The following is a 17546-nucleotide window of genomic DNA, read 5'->3' as shown; positions in this document are numbered from 1 at the left end:
TTAATACATTTAAACTATCAACATATGTGGACCAACATTTTGGAATACGTGTTAGAGCTCAGCTCTTCATTTCTTTGTGAATGTTGTACATGATTAGTAAACATGAATTAAGATAGACCATATATCATTTAAGAGTAAAATTTTCTCTCATACTTTAAATCAGAATAAAAATCCAAAAGTGAACTTTAGAGAGGGTCAGGGAACTTAATTGCTTTAAGCTTCAACTTCTTGAAAAATAAAATATATAACACTATGTCTTTTGTGAGAGAATTGTGAGAATGAAATAAGATGACATGTAATTTGCTTAGCATAGAACCTAACACATCAATGCCCTCAAAATATCCAGCCATTTTATTAGAACAAAAGGGCTGGATTATGTTTTACTATCATGAAGATAGCTGTGTGGGGTCTCCCCATCTAGATTATATTACTCAGCTGTCCCATTGAGGCCCAAAGATTATCTTAGATCCTCACATTGCTTGCATATGGGGACACTGAAATCTGTGTCCTCTGCAGAGTCCACTTCTATTATCTACATGTTGCTTCTTTTCGTGGACTTTATCTTTGCTTTCTCTCTCTAATTTTGGCCTCACATTCAGACCTTTAAACTCACATTTTCCTCTGCAGTTATGCAGAGTCTTGCAGACTAAAGGGACTGTCTTCAACCTAACCCAGACTGCTTACATGTTGTACTTCTGGTCCTATTCTTTTGGAAACATGTAAAATTATGACATTGACAGAGCCTAAAGTTAAACTGCTTAACTGTAGCTGGTTATCTTTCCCAACTCAACTTAACAGATTTGTACCTCAACAGTTCCTGACAGAAAATATTCTCTACTTCTTATAAAGGTTGGTTAGGTAGGAACTTCTCTGGAGTAATCACTGTTAGAGCACAGGTTGGTAGAGTTATGGTTTAAATGTAGCTCTAGTAAACACCTCAACAGCGTGAGGAGACACAGAAGTTAAGAGCACAGGCAAGTTTGAATTTGACCCCATCTCCATCATTTACAAGCTATGTAATGCTATTTAAGTGATCTGTCCTCTAAGCAGGACTTTTTCAGCTGGAAAAAATGGATAACTGAAGTCCTTCCTGAATAAGGTAATTGTGAAGATTAAAGGAGATGTGAATATCACATGGTAAATTCTTAGTAGATGCCAGCAATTATTAAGGAAAGGCAATAGACTTGGTTAAGTATTATAATATCTTTCTAAAATAGAGGCTGCCTGAAACTTGAAACTTGAAATTTAAAACTGGTCAGGGACTATTCTTCAGGTACAAAGAAAACTACAAGGGTATATTTTTGGTGATTGGAGGGGTAGTGATAAGGGTTGTTAGATACGGCACGGGGACTTTCTTTAAATGGCATGGTTTTCATGACACTAAGACTGAGACTCTGAGAATGTGTCAGGATTCTGAAATAGGGCAGAAAAAAAATTTTTATTTTCAGATGTGCATAGTAGTAAAGATAGACAGAGAGCTTTGGAAGGCAGAGATTTAACAGTGGAGCAGAAAAAAAAGACAATCTGACTGTCTGATCAGTGAACTAATTCATCTACTTCAGTTGAAGACCCACTGGTTGCAGAATGGAAGATATTTTATGGCTCCAGTGAAATGAAGTTCTGTTCAATAGATGTGGAAAATAAAAAATAATTTTGCAAAACACCTATCTTAAGTCTGCCAAGGAGCTGCAGGTGTTGAGAGCTGTAAAATCTGACAGCAATCAAAATTAAAGCTACTTAACCGCATTGAGGGGGTGACTACATGATCTTCATAATGGAGGGTTATTTCTTAATTTTCACAAACTTCCCCTGGCTGCCTGTCAAGCTGTGCATAAAAGGACTTGTCTGGGTCATTACTGCTTTCATTACTGCTAAGGGAGCCAGTGATGGTTGGAGTATGAGCAGAAGTAGACTGGCATTTTATTACATGAGATTTGTGTCAAATCCAGCTCCAGTTATTCAATACTATTTCAGGATCTGTCCACTTTACAATAGTTTTCACATGTGGCTACATATAAAAATCTGAGCTTTACCATTTGTTGAATACACATCTTAACTACAAAACCAGTATGTTCTCAAAGTTTACCCATGAGATCTGTGAGGTTTAGAAGCAAGATAAGTAGATACTTTAGGCTTGATATAATTCATGTGTACATTTATAATCTGGCCATGTTATATGCTTTCTTTTTTAATTTTAAAATTGAAGTATTCTACTCTCTCGATTTCTGAAAGGATACAAAAAGACAATACATTAGAAAACCTTTGTGAATGTCAGTGGTTGATAAAGGAGTAAGTTGTCTTATGAAGAATTATTGTTGTTGCTGGTTGTTATGGGCCAGTTACATTCAATATTAGCTTATATTTTGTGAAACAAAAATGAAAAGTTATATCAAGTGCAGCTATGTCTGCTGTGTCCATTTTAAGGATGTAGCATAATTCAGTAACATAGAAGCATAGACTTTGGATCTAGAAAGAGTTCAAGGAGTTTGTGATTTTAGTGGCTAGGGTACCAGAGTAGAGCCTCTAACTAGACAAATTGATGATAACCCAAATTGCTTTTAGGTCTTTCCACAGTTTTCTCTTTCCATATCAGAATTCCCACTTTCTTCTCCTACCCAGACCTAAATTCTTACATCCACAGCTCTTGGGAGCTTTCCTACTTTATTACCATTTGTATATGTGTATTTTCTCTTCAAGAAATGGTAACTATCTTGAGAGTAGGATAGTTATAACATTTAATTCATTGTTGTGTCTCCTGAAGTACCTAGAATTTGAGCTTCCATTCAAGAGCTAAGCTGTGATAGACCATCAAGTTTTCACTCACCAGGATGCTTTCTAACTTTTACCACAGATGATGCCCAAAGCTTTTCCTGAGCCTTTGACCTTGAAGCTTTGATGCCCGCTTTAGGCGTCACCCTCCACCTATGTGTTATGCAAAGCTTTATATAGTTCTGATTGACTTCACAGAATTGACAGTCTAGCAGTTGGTTCCACCTTTTCTTATCCTCAATCTAGGCTATTTCTCTTGACTCCTATTCCTAAGGATAAATAAGGCTCTTTCTGTCTGTGTTCTTGGAATAACCACCAAACTACCCTCTCTTCAGCCAACTTGACCATTAAGATAGTTGTTTATTTTCCCAAATTCTAAATCTGTTATATTTTAATTACCACATAAGTAACATAAGTTCTCTTTTTCCTTATGTGGTAATTGTATTTTCCCATTTTAGTAGTTAGTATACTTTGAACTACAAGTAACAAAAATAATCATAATGATCCACAATTTAAACTATCAGAACATTTATAGCCTCAGATGAAATAAAATTCAGGCTTGTTTCAGTAGCTCAAACAAGTCTTCAGGCTTGTCACCACTTGGACCCAAGACGGTTGCTGCTATTCCAGCCCTCTTGCCCTCTTAAACTGTGTAGAAAGTTAGAAAGAAAACTTAGTTTCTTCTTTTGCATAGAGAAAACACATAAATAGAGGAGAAATAAAGGAGAAAGCCTTTTCTACAAGTCATTGAGTAGACTTTCTCTTAGGTCTCTTGACCAGGGTTGGGTAAATGACCATTGTAGTTGTCAGAATGATAGCCTTCAAAAATATGTGCCCATGCCCTAATCTCTGAAACCTATGAATCTTACCTTAGGCAGAAAAAGTATCTTTGCAGGGGTAATTACAATAAACAACTTCAGATGAAGATAGCATCCCAGTTTGCCCAAGTGAGCCCTAAATCCAAAAATCTGTATCTTTATAAGAAAAGAGCACTTTGGGAGACTGAGGCAGGCAGATCACTTGAGGTCAGGAGTTTGAGACCAGCCTGGCCAACATAGTGAAACCCCGTCTCTACTAAAAATACAAAACATTAGCCGGGCTTATGGCAGGCACCTGTAATCCCAGCTACTTGGGAGGTTGAGGCAGGAGAATCGCATGAACCTGGGAAGTGGAGGTTGCAGTGAGCCGAGATTGCATCCCTGCACCCAGCCCTGGCGACAGTGCAAGACTCCATCTAAAAGAAAAGAAAGAAAAGAAAGTAAGCAAAGAGAGAAAAAGAGAAAGAGAGGACAATATGGTCATAGGAGTGATTGAGATTGGAATGATGCAGCCACACATCAAGGAATGCCCACAGCCCACAGTTACAAAGGCTAGAAGATGCAAAGAATTATTCCATAGAGACACCAGGTGAAATGAAATGCAGCCCTGCTGACAAACTGGATTTCAGACTTCTGGCCTCCAGAACTGTGGGAGAATAAATTTATGTCTTTGTTTGTTTGTTTTTAATGTTTTTGTTTTTAATAGACTTTGTCTTGTTTGCTTTTAATAGACTTTATTTTTTAGAGCAATTTCAGGTTCACAGCAAAATTGAATGGAAAGTACAGCTAATTCCCTGGTACCCATTGTTCCCAAATAACAACCTTTCCCACTATCAACATCCCACACCATAGTGGTACCTTATTTGTTACAATGGATGAACCTACATTGGTACATCATCACCCAAAGTCCATGCTTTGCCTTAGGGTTCAATCTTAGTGGTGTACATTCTACTGGTTTTGACAAATACATGATAACATGTATCTACTATTAGAATATTGGACAGAATTGTTTCACTGCCTTAAAAATTATATGTGATCTGCTTATTTAACCCTCCATCCCCCAAGCCCTATCAACCGCTGATCATTTTACTGTCTCAATTTCGCATTTGCCAGAATATCATAAGGTTAAAATCACACACGTTTTTTTAACAGGCAGGGTTCTCCAGGGAAATAGAATCAATAGCGTGTGTGTGTATGTATGTGTGTGTTCACACACACACGGGGGGTGGGGAAGAGAAAGAGAGAGGGAGAGAAAGAAAGATAGAAGTTTATTATAAGCAATTGGCTTATGCAATTATGAAGCCTGGCAAGTCCCAAGACCTGCAGGGTAAATTGGCAAGCTGGAGACCCAGGAGAAAACAACAAACAATGTTTCTGTTTTTAGTCCAAAGACAGGAAAATTCTTGTGTTTCAGTTTGAAGGCTGTCAGGCAGGAAGAATTCTATTTTGCGGAGGGTCAGCCTTTGTTTTCTATTCAGACCTTCAACTGATTAAATTAGTCCCATTCCATCCACATTAATGGAGGGCAATCTGCTTTACTCAGTCTATCAATTTAAATGTTAATCATATCCAGAAACACATTTACAGAAACACCCAGAATAGCGTATGACCAAATATCTGGGCTCCTCATGGCCCAGTCAAGTTAACACAAAGTTAACCATCACAAATATCACAAATATACAGACTTTCTAGATATGCTTCTTTCACCTGGAAATATTCATTTGAGTTTCCTTCATGTTTTATCATGGCTTGAAAGCTCATTTTGTTCATTGAATAATATTCCATGGTCTGGATATGCAAAAATTTATTTACCCATTAACTTACAGAAGGACATCATGGTTGCTTCCAAGTTTTGGTAATCATGAATAAAACTACTACAAACATCTATGTAAAGGGTTTTGTGTGGACAAATGTGTTAAATTCATTTGGGTAAACACCAAGGAGTGCAAATACTGGCTCATATGTTAAGAGTATGTTTAGTTTTATAAGAAAGAATTCTGTTATTTTAAGCCAACAAGTTTACTCTAATTTGTTGCAGCAGCCCTAGGAAACTAATATAATCATCCCTATGTAAAATAAAAGGAAGATAAAAATATGTATCTAGCAATTTGATCCTACTAGAGGAAATGAGCTCAGTCTATAATGAAAAATAACTTTGGAAATGGCCTGTGGCAAGGAAACTAATATCTCTGAAATATTCAATGGTTTAAGATCCTGAAATTGTAGATTTGCAAAACTTTTTCCTCCTTAAAATTTCCCTGATACTAGAGTAGCTTTTATTTTGACTTCAAAGGCCAGAGTCCTGTGAAATTACTAATAATAACCAACATTTATATAAGTTTATAGTTTAGAAACCACTATCTTTCTGCACGAACAAATTACCTCCTAAAACAGCCCTGAGAAGCAACTATAAGCTATTGTGCTCACTTTGTGGAGGGTAGTAGAGAGCAGTACATAGAAGCATAAACTATGAACCCCAGTTCTCATGCTTACAATTTGGCTAATCAAGATCATGCCACTGACCTTCTCTGAGCCTCAGTTTTATCATCTATGAAGTGGAGTGAATGCAGGTACTTACCTCATCATGCTGCATATTATGATGGATTACAAATATAAGAGGGTTAGAGCATAATAAGCAGTCAATAAATGTTCATGGCAATTTTAATCATTGATATATTTATTATTATAATAATAATTTATCACTATTGTTACTTTAAATATGTGAAAACTAAAGCTGAGAAAGATTCAATGACTTGACTAGGATCAATAAAGGGCAGGTATTTTGGCTCCAAATCCCTTCATCATATGGTTTCCTATGTCAAGAGGGTAGAATAGATATTTAAACCTTTGTAAAAATTGGAACATTTGTACTATCTTAAATGGTGTCAAGGGGAAACTCACCATATGCTAAAATAAAAAGAATGTAGACCAGTACTCAAGACTAGCAAGGCTCTGGTGTAAGTTTTCATGTGTATGCATATATAGTCCATGAAAACACTGTTATTTTGATATTGTCCATCTAAAAATTAAGGAATTGGCCTGGGACAAGTCAGAGCATGTGCTGTTTTATGTCCTTTCCCCAAAAGACACTTAAAATTTTGGGCAGCAGACTAGGAAAAGATTATGCAAATAAATTATAGTTGTGGAAAACACATGAACATATTTGAATACATATGCTTAGCCATATGTACAGAATTATAGCTTTTTTAAATTTGTATTTTCAGGACAGCAAACAGTATCATTTTACAAATACCATGGAGACCTACTGTGGTGACACTTCAGAGTGGGAAACTAACATGCTGAGCCATTGAATTCTGTTTTTCATTACTTATTCAATGAATTCTCACAATAACACTGCAAGATATTGCCTATTATTATTCATTTTATGGATAGGGACACTGAAGCTCATAGAATCCCTGTGATTGTTTCCTAAGTTATTCAACTCTCAATGGTGGAGAAAAAGCAGAGTCTTAATTTAAATCTTGTATTATTAACAATACTATTTTCCTTGGAAGTAAATTTGAGTGTTTTGTCTGATGAAGCTATGTTGTTTAATACTTTAGTTAAACTGGAATACATATGCCATGAAGCAAAGGCCAGGAAAACCTAATTACTCCACAAAGCCATACATTCATTCCTGAGCTGAAGTCAACCCTGCCGTTCCAGTTAGTAGTCAAGGCTTCAGGTAATGGGCCAGTAGTGAATCTGGGCTTTGTTTCTGGATGGTGGTGGCCACAGGGAGCCTTGCTGGAATTTTTCTAGGATTTTATGCCAACTTAAACAAACATTGGAGGTTCAGGAGAGTATTCCATGGGTCTGAAAGCAGAGTGTGAAAACCCACAATGCTAAAGAAATGTATTTTAGAAAAGACACAACCAAAACACAGAAGTTACATTTTGTACTACTCTATAGAATGGATGTTGCCATCCAAAGGGGAAAGAAAGAAATCCTTATGGTTAGATTACACACAGAGCTCAGCAGATCTACAAAAGTCTTTCATTATATACAAAAGATCTACTTTATAACTTTGACTACTGGTTTCATGAATGTTTAAATAAAATTATCATATAATCATTTGCACAAAAATGAAAATTAAAGGCATTTCTATCCTCAAAGAAGCCAGACATGGATGAGAAAAATTTCATCCATTTTTCCAGAGAAGTTCATTGATATAATTTTCAAACCCCAAATTATCAGAATATAGAAGAAAATTACTAAAGTTGTATTCATTAGCTAGTTTTTTAGTATGGTGAGTTGCTTATTGTGCATTTTAGCAAATCCCATAATCACTCTCCAGAGACCTGAGTGTATCTGAATTAAAAAATCTTCTTTAAAAAGTGAATTTAATTAGAAAGTACATGAACACACACATACACACACTCACACTCACACACACACAGAGTAATGGAACTAAAACAGCTGATACTTATTAGAGGGCAATTGACATTGTGCTTCCACAAGATAATTATAATAAACTAAGTCCTGATGGGAGATAAATGAAGATTTTTCCATAAGTTGAGTGACACTGGTAGTAGAGCAAAGAGAGTGGAAAATAGAAACATTTAAAAATAAAATCCAAAATGTCTTCGAAATATAAATTTCAGGTATGTAGCTTCTCGACTCCTATGTCCATAGCAATTCCTGTCAAGGTTTCATGTGCCTACGAATCACCTGTGCATCTTATTAAAATACAGTTTCTGCTTTAGTAGGTTTGAAGTGGAGCCAAGATTCTTTATTACTATTAGGTTGGTGCAAAAAGTAATTGGTTTTGCCATTAATGGCACAATTGTTTTTTGCACCAATGTAATAACAGGCTCCCAGATAATATCAATGATGCTAGTCTCTTGTCATACGGTGACCAATCTATCCAGTTTGCCTGGAACTATGAGGGTTTTTCATAGGATATGGAGTTTTTAGCTAAACCTGGAATGGTTCTGGGCAAAATGGAATGGGTAGTCATCCTATAGGATCACATTTTGAATACAATAACCCTAGGTTATACCTGAAATTCAACAAAATAATTTCTGATCATGCTCAGATATTTGTTTACAATCGAGGACAAGAGCTACACTCACAGTGTTACCCTAATCACAAAGTCAGGTTTCTGGCAGAGAAATTTGAAGCGTATAGGGCAAGAAGTTAACTTTAGTGATAATAAAACCCAAACCTAAATCATCTCCTGTCTAGAACGACTGAACCATCATATTATTGGCCCAAAAGTAGAAGTGTAGCCATTTCCCAGTAAAAATATTATCTCTGTCTCTATCATGAGGTCCGTAATTCAGTAAAAAATTCTGAAATATACAAAAAAAATTTGGAAAGACAAAGATTAATGAATCCAGACTCAGAGATATTGAAACTATAAGATGAGAACTTTAATGTAGCTATGATTAACATGTTAAAGAATCTAGTGGAAAACCTTAACAACATGAATGAACAGATGGGGAATTTTAACTGAAGGAACAAAACTTAAGAAAAGTCAAATAGAAAAGTTGAAATAATACATTACATCATAGATGAAAAAATTATTTATAAAGCTCATCAATAGACTTAAGATAGCTAAGGGGAAAAAATCACTAAACTCTAAATGGGTTAATATTTAGTCATAAAAAGGAGTAAACTATTGATATACTCAACAACTCAGATGGACCTCAAAGGGCTGATTTTGAGTAAAAAATGAATAAATAGAAATTGTCCAAGTCAAAACATTGGGAAAAAGAGTGAATTCAAAAACAAACAAACAAACAACAACAAAAAAACCCAGAGCACTTAATGTTAATATTCTAAGAGAAGTGTAATTGGTGTGCCAGAAAGAGACAAAAGAGAAAATTGGACAAATAGACATTTTGTGATAATGGCTGAGAATTTTTCAGAAATAATGAATGACATCAAACCATAGATCCAAGGAGCTTAAATCTATTTACACAATAAATAAAGACACACACACACACACACACACACACACACACACGTAAATACATCATAATTTAACAACTGAAAAGACAAAGAAAAAATTTGAAGGCAGTCAGAAAAGAAATACAGCACATACAGAGCAACAGAGATATGATTTGCAAAGGACATCTCAGAACATATGCAAACTACAAGACAATAAAGTAATATTTAAACTACAAGAAGCTTAAAAACTCCAAATACAATATTCAGTAAAACTATCTTTCAAAAATAAGGCAAAATAAGTAATTTTTCAGACATACCAAGGATGAGAGAATTTATTGCCAGGAGTCTTGTGCTTCAAGAAATGTTATAGAAAGTTCTTTAGTCAGAAGAATTATGATACAAGACAGAAATGTGTGTCCATACAAAGGAATAAAATGTGCCTGAAGTGGCAAAAATAAAGGTAAATATGATATCAAAGACATTATCTCTATGTTTCAGAATTAAAACTGTATTTGAATGCCTAAAGTAAAAATAGTAATAATGTATTATAGCATATATATATATGTATATATATAGAGTACAATGTATGACACAAAGGATGTGAGAGAGGAATCGGAATTATTCTACTGCAAAATAATTGCAGTAGTGGAATATTATTTGAAATTAGACTGGTAAATTAAAGATGTACATTGTTAACCCTCCAGTAACCACTAAAACAATGAAAAGGAGAAATAGCTAATAATTCAACATTGTATCTTAAATGGAAGTACAAATATAACCCAAAAGATAAAAGAGACTGGGCACAGTGGCTCACGCCTGTAATATCAGCACTTTGGGAGGCCAAGATAGCTGGATCACTTGAGCACAGGAGTTCAAGACCAGCCTGGCCAACATGGTGAAACTTCATGTCTAAAAACAACAGAAAAGAAAAAATTAACCAGCATGGTGGTGCGCACCTGTATTCCCACCTACTTAGGAGGCTGAGGTGGGAGGGTCACTTGAGCCTGAGACATCAAGACTGCAGCAGGCCGTGATTGTGCCACTACACTCCAGCCTGGGCGACAGAGTGAGAATTTGTCTTAAAAAAAAAAAATGGAAGAAAAATATTAGCAAATATGGATACACAGAAAACAATTAACAAAATGACAGATAAAAATCCAACTGTAAGTCATTTCAAATACTATTGGTTCTGTCTCTTTCATCACAGGCCCAGAATGCCAAGGCCTGGGGGACAGAGTCATGTCAAAAGAAGGGTCATGGGGACCCACAGGACCTCAGCCCTCACTACCTAATGCCACCTCATTTATCAATTATCTGCAACCTGTATTCAGGTGCAGCACTCCTCAGCTTTCCCAGTTGTGGCTCAAGGAGTCCCATGTGTGGCTCAGGCTGCAGTTCCAGTGGGCACAGGTGCTAAACCTTGGGAGTGTCCACATGGTACTAACTCTGCAGGTATGCAGAGTGCATAAGCTATGGAGGCATGGCTCCCTCCACCTAGATTTCAAAGGATGACTTGGAGAGCTTCAGTGGCTCAGAAAGAGAACTGCCATAAGAATGGGGCCTCCAGGAGCTGTGGGGGATCAACCCCCAACTGCTGTTGGTCTAGAAGGGACAGAATAGAGTCAAAGAAGATTATTCTCAAGTATCAAGGTTTAACATCATTTTTCCTGTTGGGTTTTGGACTTACTTGGAACCTATTACCCCTTTCTTCTTTCCTGTGTCTCCTTTTGAAATGGGAATATGTATCCTGTGCCTGTCCCTCTACTGGATTTCTGGAAACACATAACTTGTTTGATTTTACGGGCTCACAGCAAGAGAGGGAAGTTGTCTCAGAAGGAATTGTACCTTGAGTCTCACCCATATCTAATTTAGATGAGACTCTGCACTTTAGACTTTTGAATTGATGCAGGAATGAGTTAAGACTTTGGGGGCATTGAGATAGAATGAATGTATTTTGTATGTGAGGACACAAATTTTGAAGAATGAGCAGTGGAATGCTATGGTTTGAATGTTTGTGTCCCTCCAAAATTCATGTTGAAATTTAATCCCATTGTGATGGTAATAAAAGGTGAGGCCTTCTGAAATGAAATCATGAAGGTTCTGCCCTTGGGAACAAGATTAATGTCCTTCTGAAAGAGGCTTCAGAGACCCACCTGGCTTTTCTGTTCTTTCTACCATGTTAGCACAGGTGTGTCCCCCTCCAGAGATCATAGCAACAGGCACCATCTTGGAAGCAGAGGGCAAGCCCTTACCAGACACTGCACCTGCCAGTGCCTTGGTCTTGGACTTCCCAGCCAGAACTGTGAGAAATAACTTTCTATTACTAATAAATTATTCACTCTAAGATATTTTGTTATAGCAGCAGGAATGAGTTGAGACAAGTTACTTACAACATGGTAGCTAATTTCTCTCAGAGAAACTGAGGGACAGGAGAGAATAAACAGACAAGAGCAAGGCAGAAGCCAGTTATTTAATCTCAGAATGTATATCCCATAAATTTTATCATATTCTCTTTCTTAGAAGCAAGTCAGTAGGTTCATCCTGCACTTAGAGGGGATTGTAGAAGGGCATGAATACCAGGAGATGAGGATCACTGAAACCATCTTAGAAACTAATACAAAAAGGGAGAGAACTTTTAAGAAAATAGTTAGAAAATAAGTTTTTTTTTTTTAATTATTATACTTTAAGTTCTAGGGTACATGTGCACAATGTGCAGGTTTGTTACATATGTATACTTGTCCCATGTTGGTGTGCTGCACCCATCAACTCGTCAGCACCCATCAACTCATCATTTACATTAGGTATAACTCCCAATGCCATCCCTCCCCCCTCCCCCCTCCCCATAATAGGAGTTAGTACTCAAATCAATCTACCCAATGCTTATAGGTTAGGAGTTTTTCAAAGGCATTTTGGGGAAAGGAGTGCCAGTGGCTAGCCTTGCTGCTGATTGGTGGGGGCAGAGATGAAATTTTAGGGAGTCAGAGCTGTCCTCCTGTGGGCTAAAATGTTTCTGGGTGGGGCCACAGGGGCAGGATTGGAGGGTCCAGGTAGAGCCATGGGGTCCAGTGGAGCCATAGGTGTCAGACATGGAAAAAAAAAAAAAATTAAAAAAGAAATTTCAAAGGCCAATATACAATAGTGGTGTTACCTGCGGGAATGGCTGACAATCTGTTTCTGTGCCTTCGCATAATCAGGCTCCTCTCTTTCCCCTAACCTGATGGTCTTTCATTCGTTTGGCAAAGGCCATTGAGTTCTTGGGGAAGGCCCATTCCCATTTAAAACTATAAATTAAATATCTCTCAAAGACAGCTTAGCCTAAGCCCAGGAATGATTAGGGGAAAGGCAAGATGGGGGAGGTGGATTAGATCAGTTCTCTTTCATTTCCATAATTTTCTCACTGGTATAATTTTTGCAAAGGGACCTATTGACTTTCAGGGAAATATCTCTGGGGTTTTGATTAAGTGAATACAGTTATCTCAAATGCATGTCAATTTATGAATGTGTACCTTGCTTCATTTTTCCTCTATGCCATATTGATGTCTTTCAATGTGTCCTATTCTTTCCTGAATTATATAATAATAGATTATTCTCAATTTCTGCACTGCGCTTGGTAGAATCAGGCATAACATCTAAAGAGTCTAATGTACCTACGCAAGATGAGGCTGCCCTTGCTCTGACTGTAAACCCACCAGGGGAGACTTAGAACCTGGGAAGCACACTGCAGTGCCCTGTGCTTTTCGTAGGTGCCACTAATCTGCAGGTTGCTCCCATAAAATCTGCCTAGTTTGGGTTTCACCTCCAGATAAACTTATCTTCCTCATTCCTTTTCTAAACTCCACCCATACTTCCAGCTAGAAAACACATACCACATGTTCAGATATAAATGTTAAAAATAAGTTTAATTTACTAGATGTATTAAATAAATTTTTTAAAAGCCTGTATACTACTACATCTATTACTTTTTTAAATGCTTGAGTAAGAGGTATATTAATTATATTCTTCTTCAAAAATTATTTTCTCATTACTTAACAACTTCATAAAACAATGTTAGTGCTAGACAGGACCTTGAAAAGCTGGTATTTTAAAATATTTAAAAAGCCATGGTAAAGTTTGAGGGTATTTTTGAGAACCTAAAGTAAATATATTTCCAGAAAGAATTACTACAGTCCCTTCCCTTTTTATACCTTTTTAGTGTAGTTGCCACATTGAGAATTAAGGAAAATATTCTAACTTTTTTGCTCTTGGAAAAATAATTTTTTGTAGTTATACTAAAGTAAATGTATTGCTTTTTAAACACAGAAAACAAAATAGAATGGGTTTTCCTTAGTGAATGATGAGCTTCCATTTCTTACAAGCTAGGTTTTTTTGTGTTTTTGTATGTGTGATTTTTTGGTTTTTGTTTTGTTTTGTTTTGTTTTGTTTTTTGTAGCCCAGGAATAAGTATTATAACATTGGCAGTTGGGCTACAAGTTTAGAATTTATACATTTAGAAAATTCCAAAGTGTTGCAATTTCCAAAAGTAAAGTTGGAATACTTTCTACACTGGCTTCACATTTACCAAATGTACACATAAGGGATAAATTTAGCCTGCCAATTTTGTTAGTGCCTATATATCAGCAGATTCACCAGACAATAAAAAAGAGGACAATTGATTCACAAACCATTACCTCTCATTTCTGGTTCCACTTTGCTTCGAGATGGCAAAACATAGAACTACACAGCGTTAGGTTTGGAGTTGCAGTTATCTTCAGCACACTTAAATTTCTTTTGGTTTAAATAATCTTTATTTACAAAATACTATACTAAGAACTATAATTCCATTAAACTTCAATTTGAGAAAAGTGTAATCACTTAAGTAACAGCAGTTACTTAAACTGAAAATGACATCAGTCTAAATTACTTTTGAATAGAGCAAAAATATTGTCAGGTTTCTTGCTGTGGTTCTGGATGTTCAGTAGCAGGCTCCTTTGAAGGCAGAATCAACCCTGAAGGGAACTCGCTTCTACCTTCAGAATGTGAGGGTGAGGTAAAAATCCAGGTCTTGGGTGAAGGTAAGGAGGAAAACCCCTCGGTGGATAGATGTTTCTCACTGCAAATGGAGCATGTGGTGGACCTGGGAAATCCGTTGGTGGATAGTAACCTCCAGAAGCTCCAAACATGGTTCCTGGAGGAGGTGGGGGGAAAGGATGTCCTCTTCTCATGAACGGGCCCCTTGTATTCACTGGAAACAATGGACCTCTGATTGGAGCTAGAGGTGGAGGCACAAAGCTGGTGCCAGTTGCTTCATTTTCAGCAGGGAGAGATGAATCAGGCATATTTAAATCACCAAGATCATCTTGGTCATCATTTCTACTGGATTCCATTTCTGAAGGCATTGACCCATCCATTTTATCCAAAGAAGGCATATTAAAACTTCTGAGTTCTGCTGGCCCAGACAGTCTATCAGAATTAGAATAAAATCTGTCTTCCCTTTGTGGAGGAAGACCTGAATCAGGATATGATTGTCCTGGTGGAGGAAACATCATCCTTCGTTCCTGATCCCACAGAGATGACAGGGGCCCAGTATCAGAAGGAGCCCTGTGAGGATCAGTTAATGTATCACAGCTTGGTTCTCCTCTTTCATTGGTAATCTCATGGTCCAGAGGATTCCCTGGGCCTCTTGGGCCTCTTCTTCCTCTCCCCGGAAGCACAGGTGAGAGTCTGAGTGGACCCTCCAACAAAGTTTGAAGAGAGAGAAACGCTCTCGTTTCAGATGAAGGCTGACCCAATGGTGAGGGACCATATGGGGAATGCTCTCTGTCAAATGCTGTATTTGAAACATCAGGTGCAGAACGATCTTTTTCTAAAAGTGCACATTTAAACCCTGTTTCAGTTAATTTTTGTCTGTTGTTAGCATTTTCTTTCCTTAAATCATTGAGTTTTCTTTCAGCAGTCCAAGCTGCCAACCAATTATCATGTCCTTTTTTCTCGTAGGAAATAACCTGCCTTTGATAAAAATTAATAGTTCTCTCCAATTCTACTTCATGATCTTTGGCTAGCTTTCTATAGGTCTCCAGCTCTTCAGTGGTATGGCTGATCTTTTTTTCCACTTTAGAAAGTTTCTCTTCTTCCTGTATCTGGTAATTTTCCTCTACCGTCAATTTCCTGTGGAGTTTCATTTCATTTTCTTGATATAATTCAGTCATTATTTTAAGTTTCCGTTGAAGTTTCTGATTCTCACTCTCAAAATACATGTTTTCTGACTGCAAAGATGCTTGTTGAGTCTGAAGATTTTTAATATGCTCTGTAAGCTCGTCCTTTGTTTTGTCAACTTCAGATAACTGAATAATAATGTGGTTTCTTTCTCCTTCTAAGGTTTGTAAAGAAACATTTAACTTAGCAGCATGAATCAGTTTCTTCAAAGCTCCTTTTGGAGGATCATCTGAGTAAGCAGCATTTTCCGGTTCACTGTTCACTTCTAATTCCAAGTTATCATCATCCGTTATGTCCTCTCCAAGTACAGCAGCCCAATCTTTCATCTTCAGCAAGCATCCAGTCAGAGTCTTGATGTGATTTTCTTTATCATTTAGAACTTGTTCTGCGTGTACTTTGGAGTCTTCAAATGTTACTTTCTGTTTATTAAGCTCACTCACTTGTTCCTTCCATACTTCAGCTTCTTGCAAAAGCTGCTTCTGGCTTTCCTGAAGTTGAGAATTTTCACTCAAAGCATCTTTTATTGCTATCTCCCATCGTTCTTCATTCATTTGAAAAATCTTGAAAATGATTTTGGCTTCAGCTATTTGTGATTTGAGAGATTTTGACTCATCTTGTACAGACTGTATCGTTTTTGAAATATCCGCCATCAATTCATCTTGTTGAGAATGTTTAGATTTCTCTTCTTTGAACTCTTTTTCTAGACAGAGGATTTCATCCTCAAGTTCAGAATTGAACCTGTTCAGGTTTTCACAGGTTGCCTCCAAACTTCGTGCTTCTGCTGCCGCCTTCTCAAAGCTGACATCCTCTAAAGATGACTCTACTTCATAGTCTTCGTATTCCTTTTGAATAAGGCTAAATTTTTCAAGTAGTTTACATTTTTCTTCAATTAGTCCAGAAAGCATTGCAGCTAGTATTTCTTCTCTTCCCACATAAAGCCGACTCCTAACCGATCTAAAACTTCTCCACAGAAAAAGGAGAACGGCAAAAAATCCAACAACAGCTGCACATACCACCAATTCCCATGGAAAACCATAAGGATCCGAATCTGGTCTCCTACTTTCAGGTAGTGCTGCCACAACCCTGCCTAGCTCCTCCAGGACCAATCCCAAATAGGGCTGAGGGTTAGCGCCGGGCTCCTCCATAGCGCCAAACTGCTCTGGGATCACCGCAGTAACACCGGCCACAACAAACGGTGGAGAACACGCAGCCTTGGGTCTGGAATCCGAATCCGCAGGCGGCAACCAACTGGAGTGGACCACTGCGGAGCCGGCTGCGGGGGCCGCTGGGGAACGCGGGCACCCCATAGGCCTCACAGACCCATGGGGCGGCCCCGCATTCCTCCCCCCCCCACCCCCGCGGGCCACCTTGTTACGCTTTACATCCTGAGGCAGTGCAGGTCCGAGCCCGACCCGCCTTAGTTCTGGCAATTTTCACATCACATATTTTGAAGCTCTGTTGTTTGGTGAGTACACTTTTAAAATTGCTGTCTTCTTCACGGATTAAACCTTTGATCATTACATAATCTCTCTGTTTCTGGTAATTTTCTTTGCTTTATCTGATATACATACAAGCACTCTTGCTTTCCTTGCATTAATGTTTGTGTAATATATCTTTTTTCATCCTTTTAATTTGGCCTGCCCTGGATTGGTAAATTTCAAGTGAGTTTCTTGTACACAGCATACAAGAAACATATACGAAAGGGTCATACTTTTAAATACACTCTTCTATTATCTGTCTCTTGATAGACCATTCATAATTAAACTAATTATGGATAATTTAGTGCATAAGCCTGACTTTTTTTTCTGTATCAATTTTTGTTTCTCTGCTTGTTTTTCTTTTTTCTTTTTTTAAAAAATATACTTTAAGTTA

At 37.4% G+C, this 17546-nt stretch overlaps 1 protein-coding gene and 1 long non-coding RNA gene across 3 annotated transcripts in view; one reads left to right on the top strand and one right to left on the bottom strand.

The window, feature by feature from the left end:
* LOC106993303 (uncharacterized) overlaps nucleotides 1-17546 on the top strand; it is a 233053-nt gene that overhangs the window by 87653 nt on the left and 127854 nt on the right. The window lies entirely within an intron of this gene.
* On the bottom strand, nucleotides 14244-16819 carry LOC699832 (cTAGE family member 9-like). The gene has a single exon (XM_077964822.1). It carries the CDS (start codon nucleotides 16817-16819, stop codon nucleotides 14462-14464), a length of 2358 nt encoding a protein of 785 aa, XP_077820948.1. The 3' UTR covers nucleotides 14244-14461.

This window comes from Macaca mulatta, chromosome 14 (assembly GCF_049350105.2).
Source record: "Macaca mulatta isolate MMU2019108-1 chromosome 14, T2T-MMU8v2.0, whole genome shotgun sequence".
In the NCBI taxonomy this organism is placed as follows: domain Eukaryota; kingdom Metazoa; phylum Chordata; class Mammalia; order Primates; family Cercopithecidae; genus Macaca; species Macaca mulatta.
Note: the sequence above shows the minus strand (reverse complement) of the source record. Positions and strands in the feature narration are given on the sequence as shown.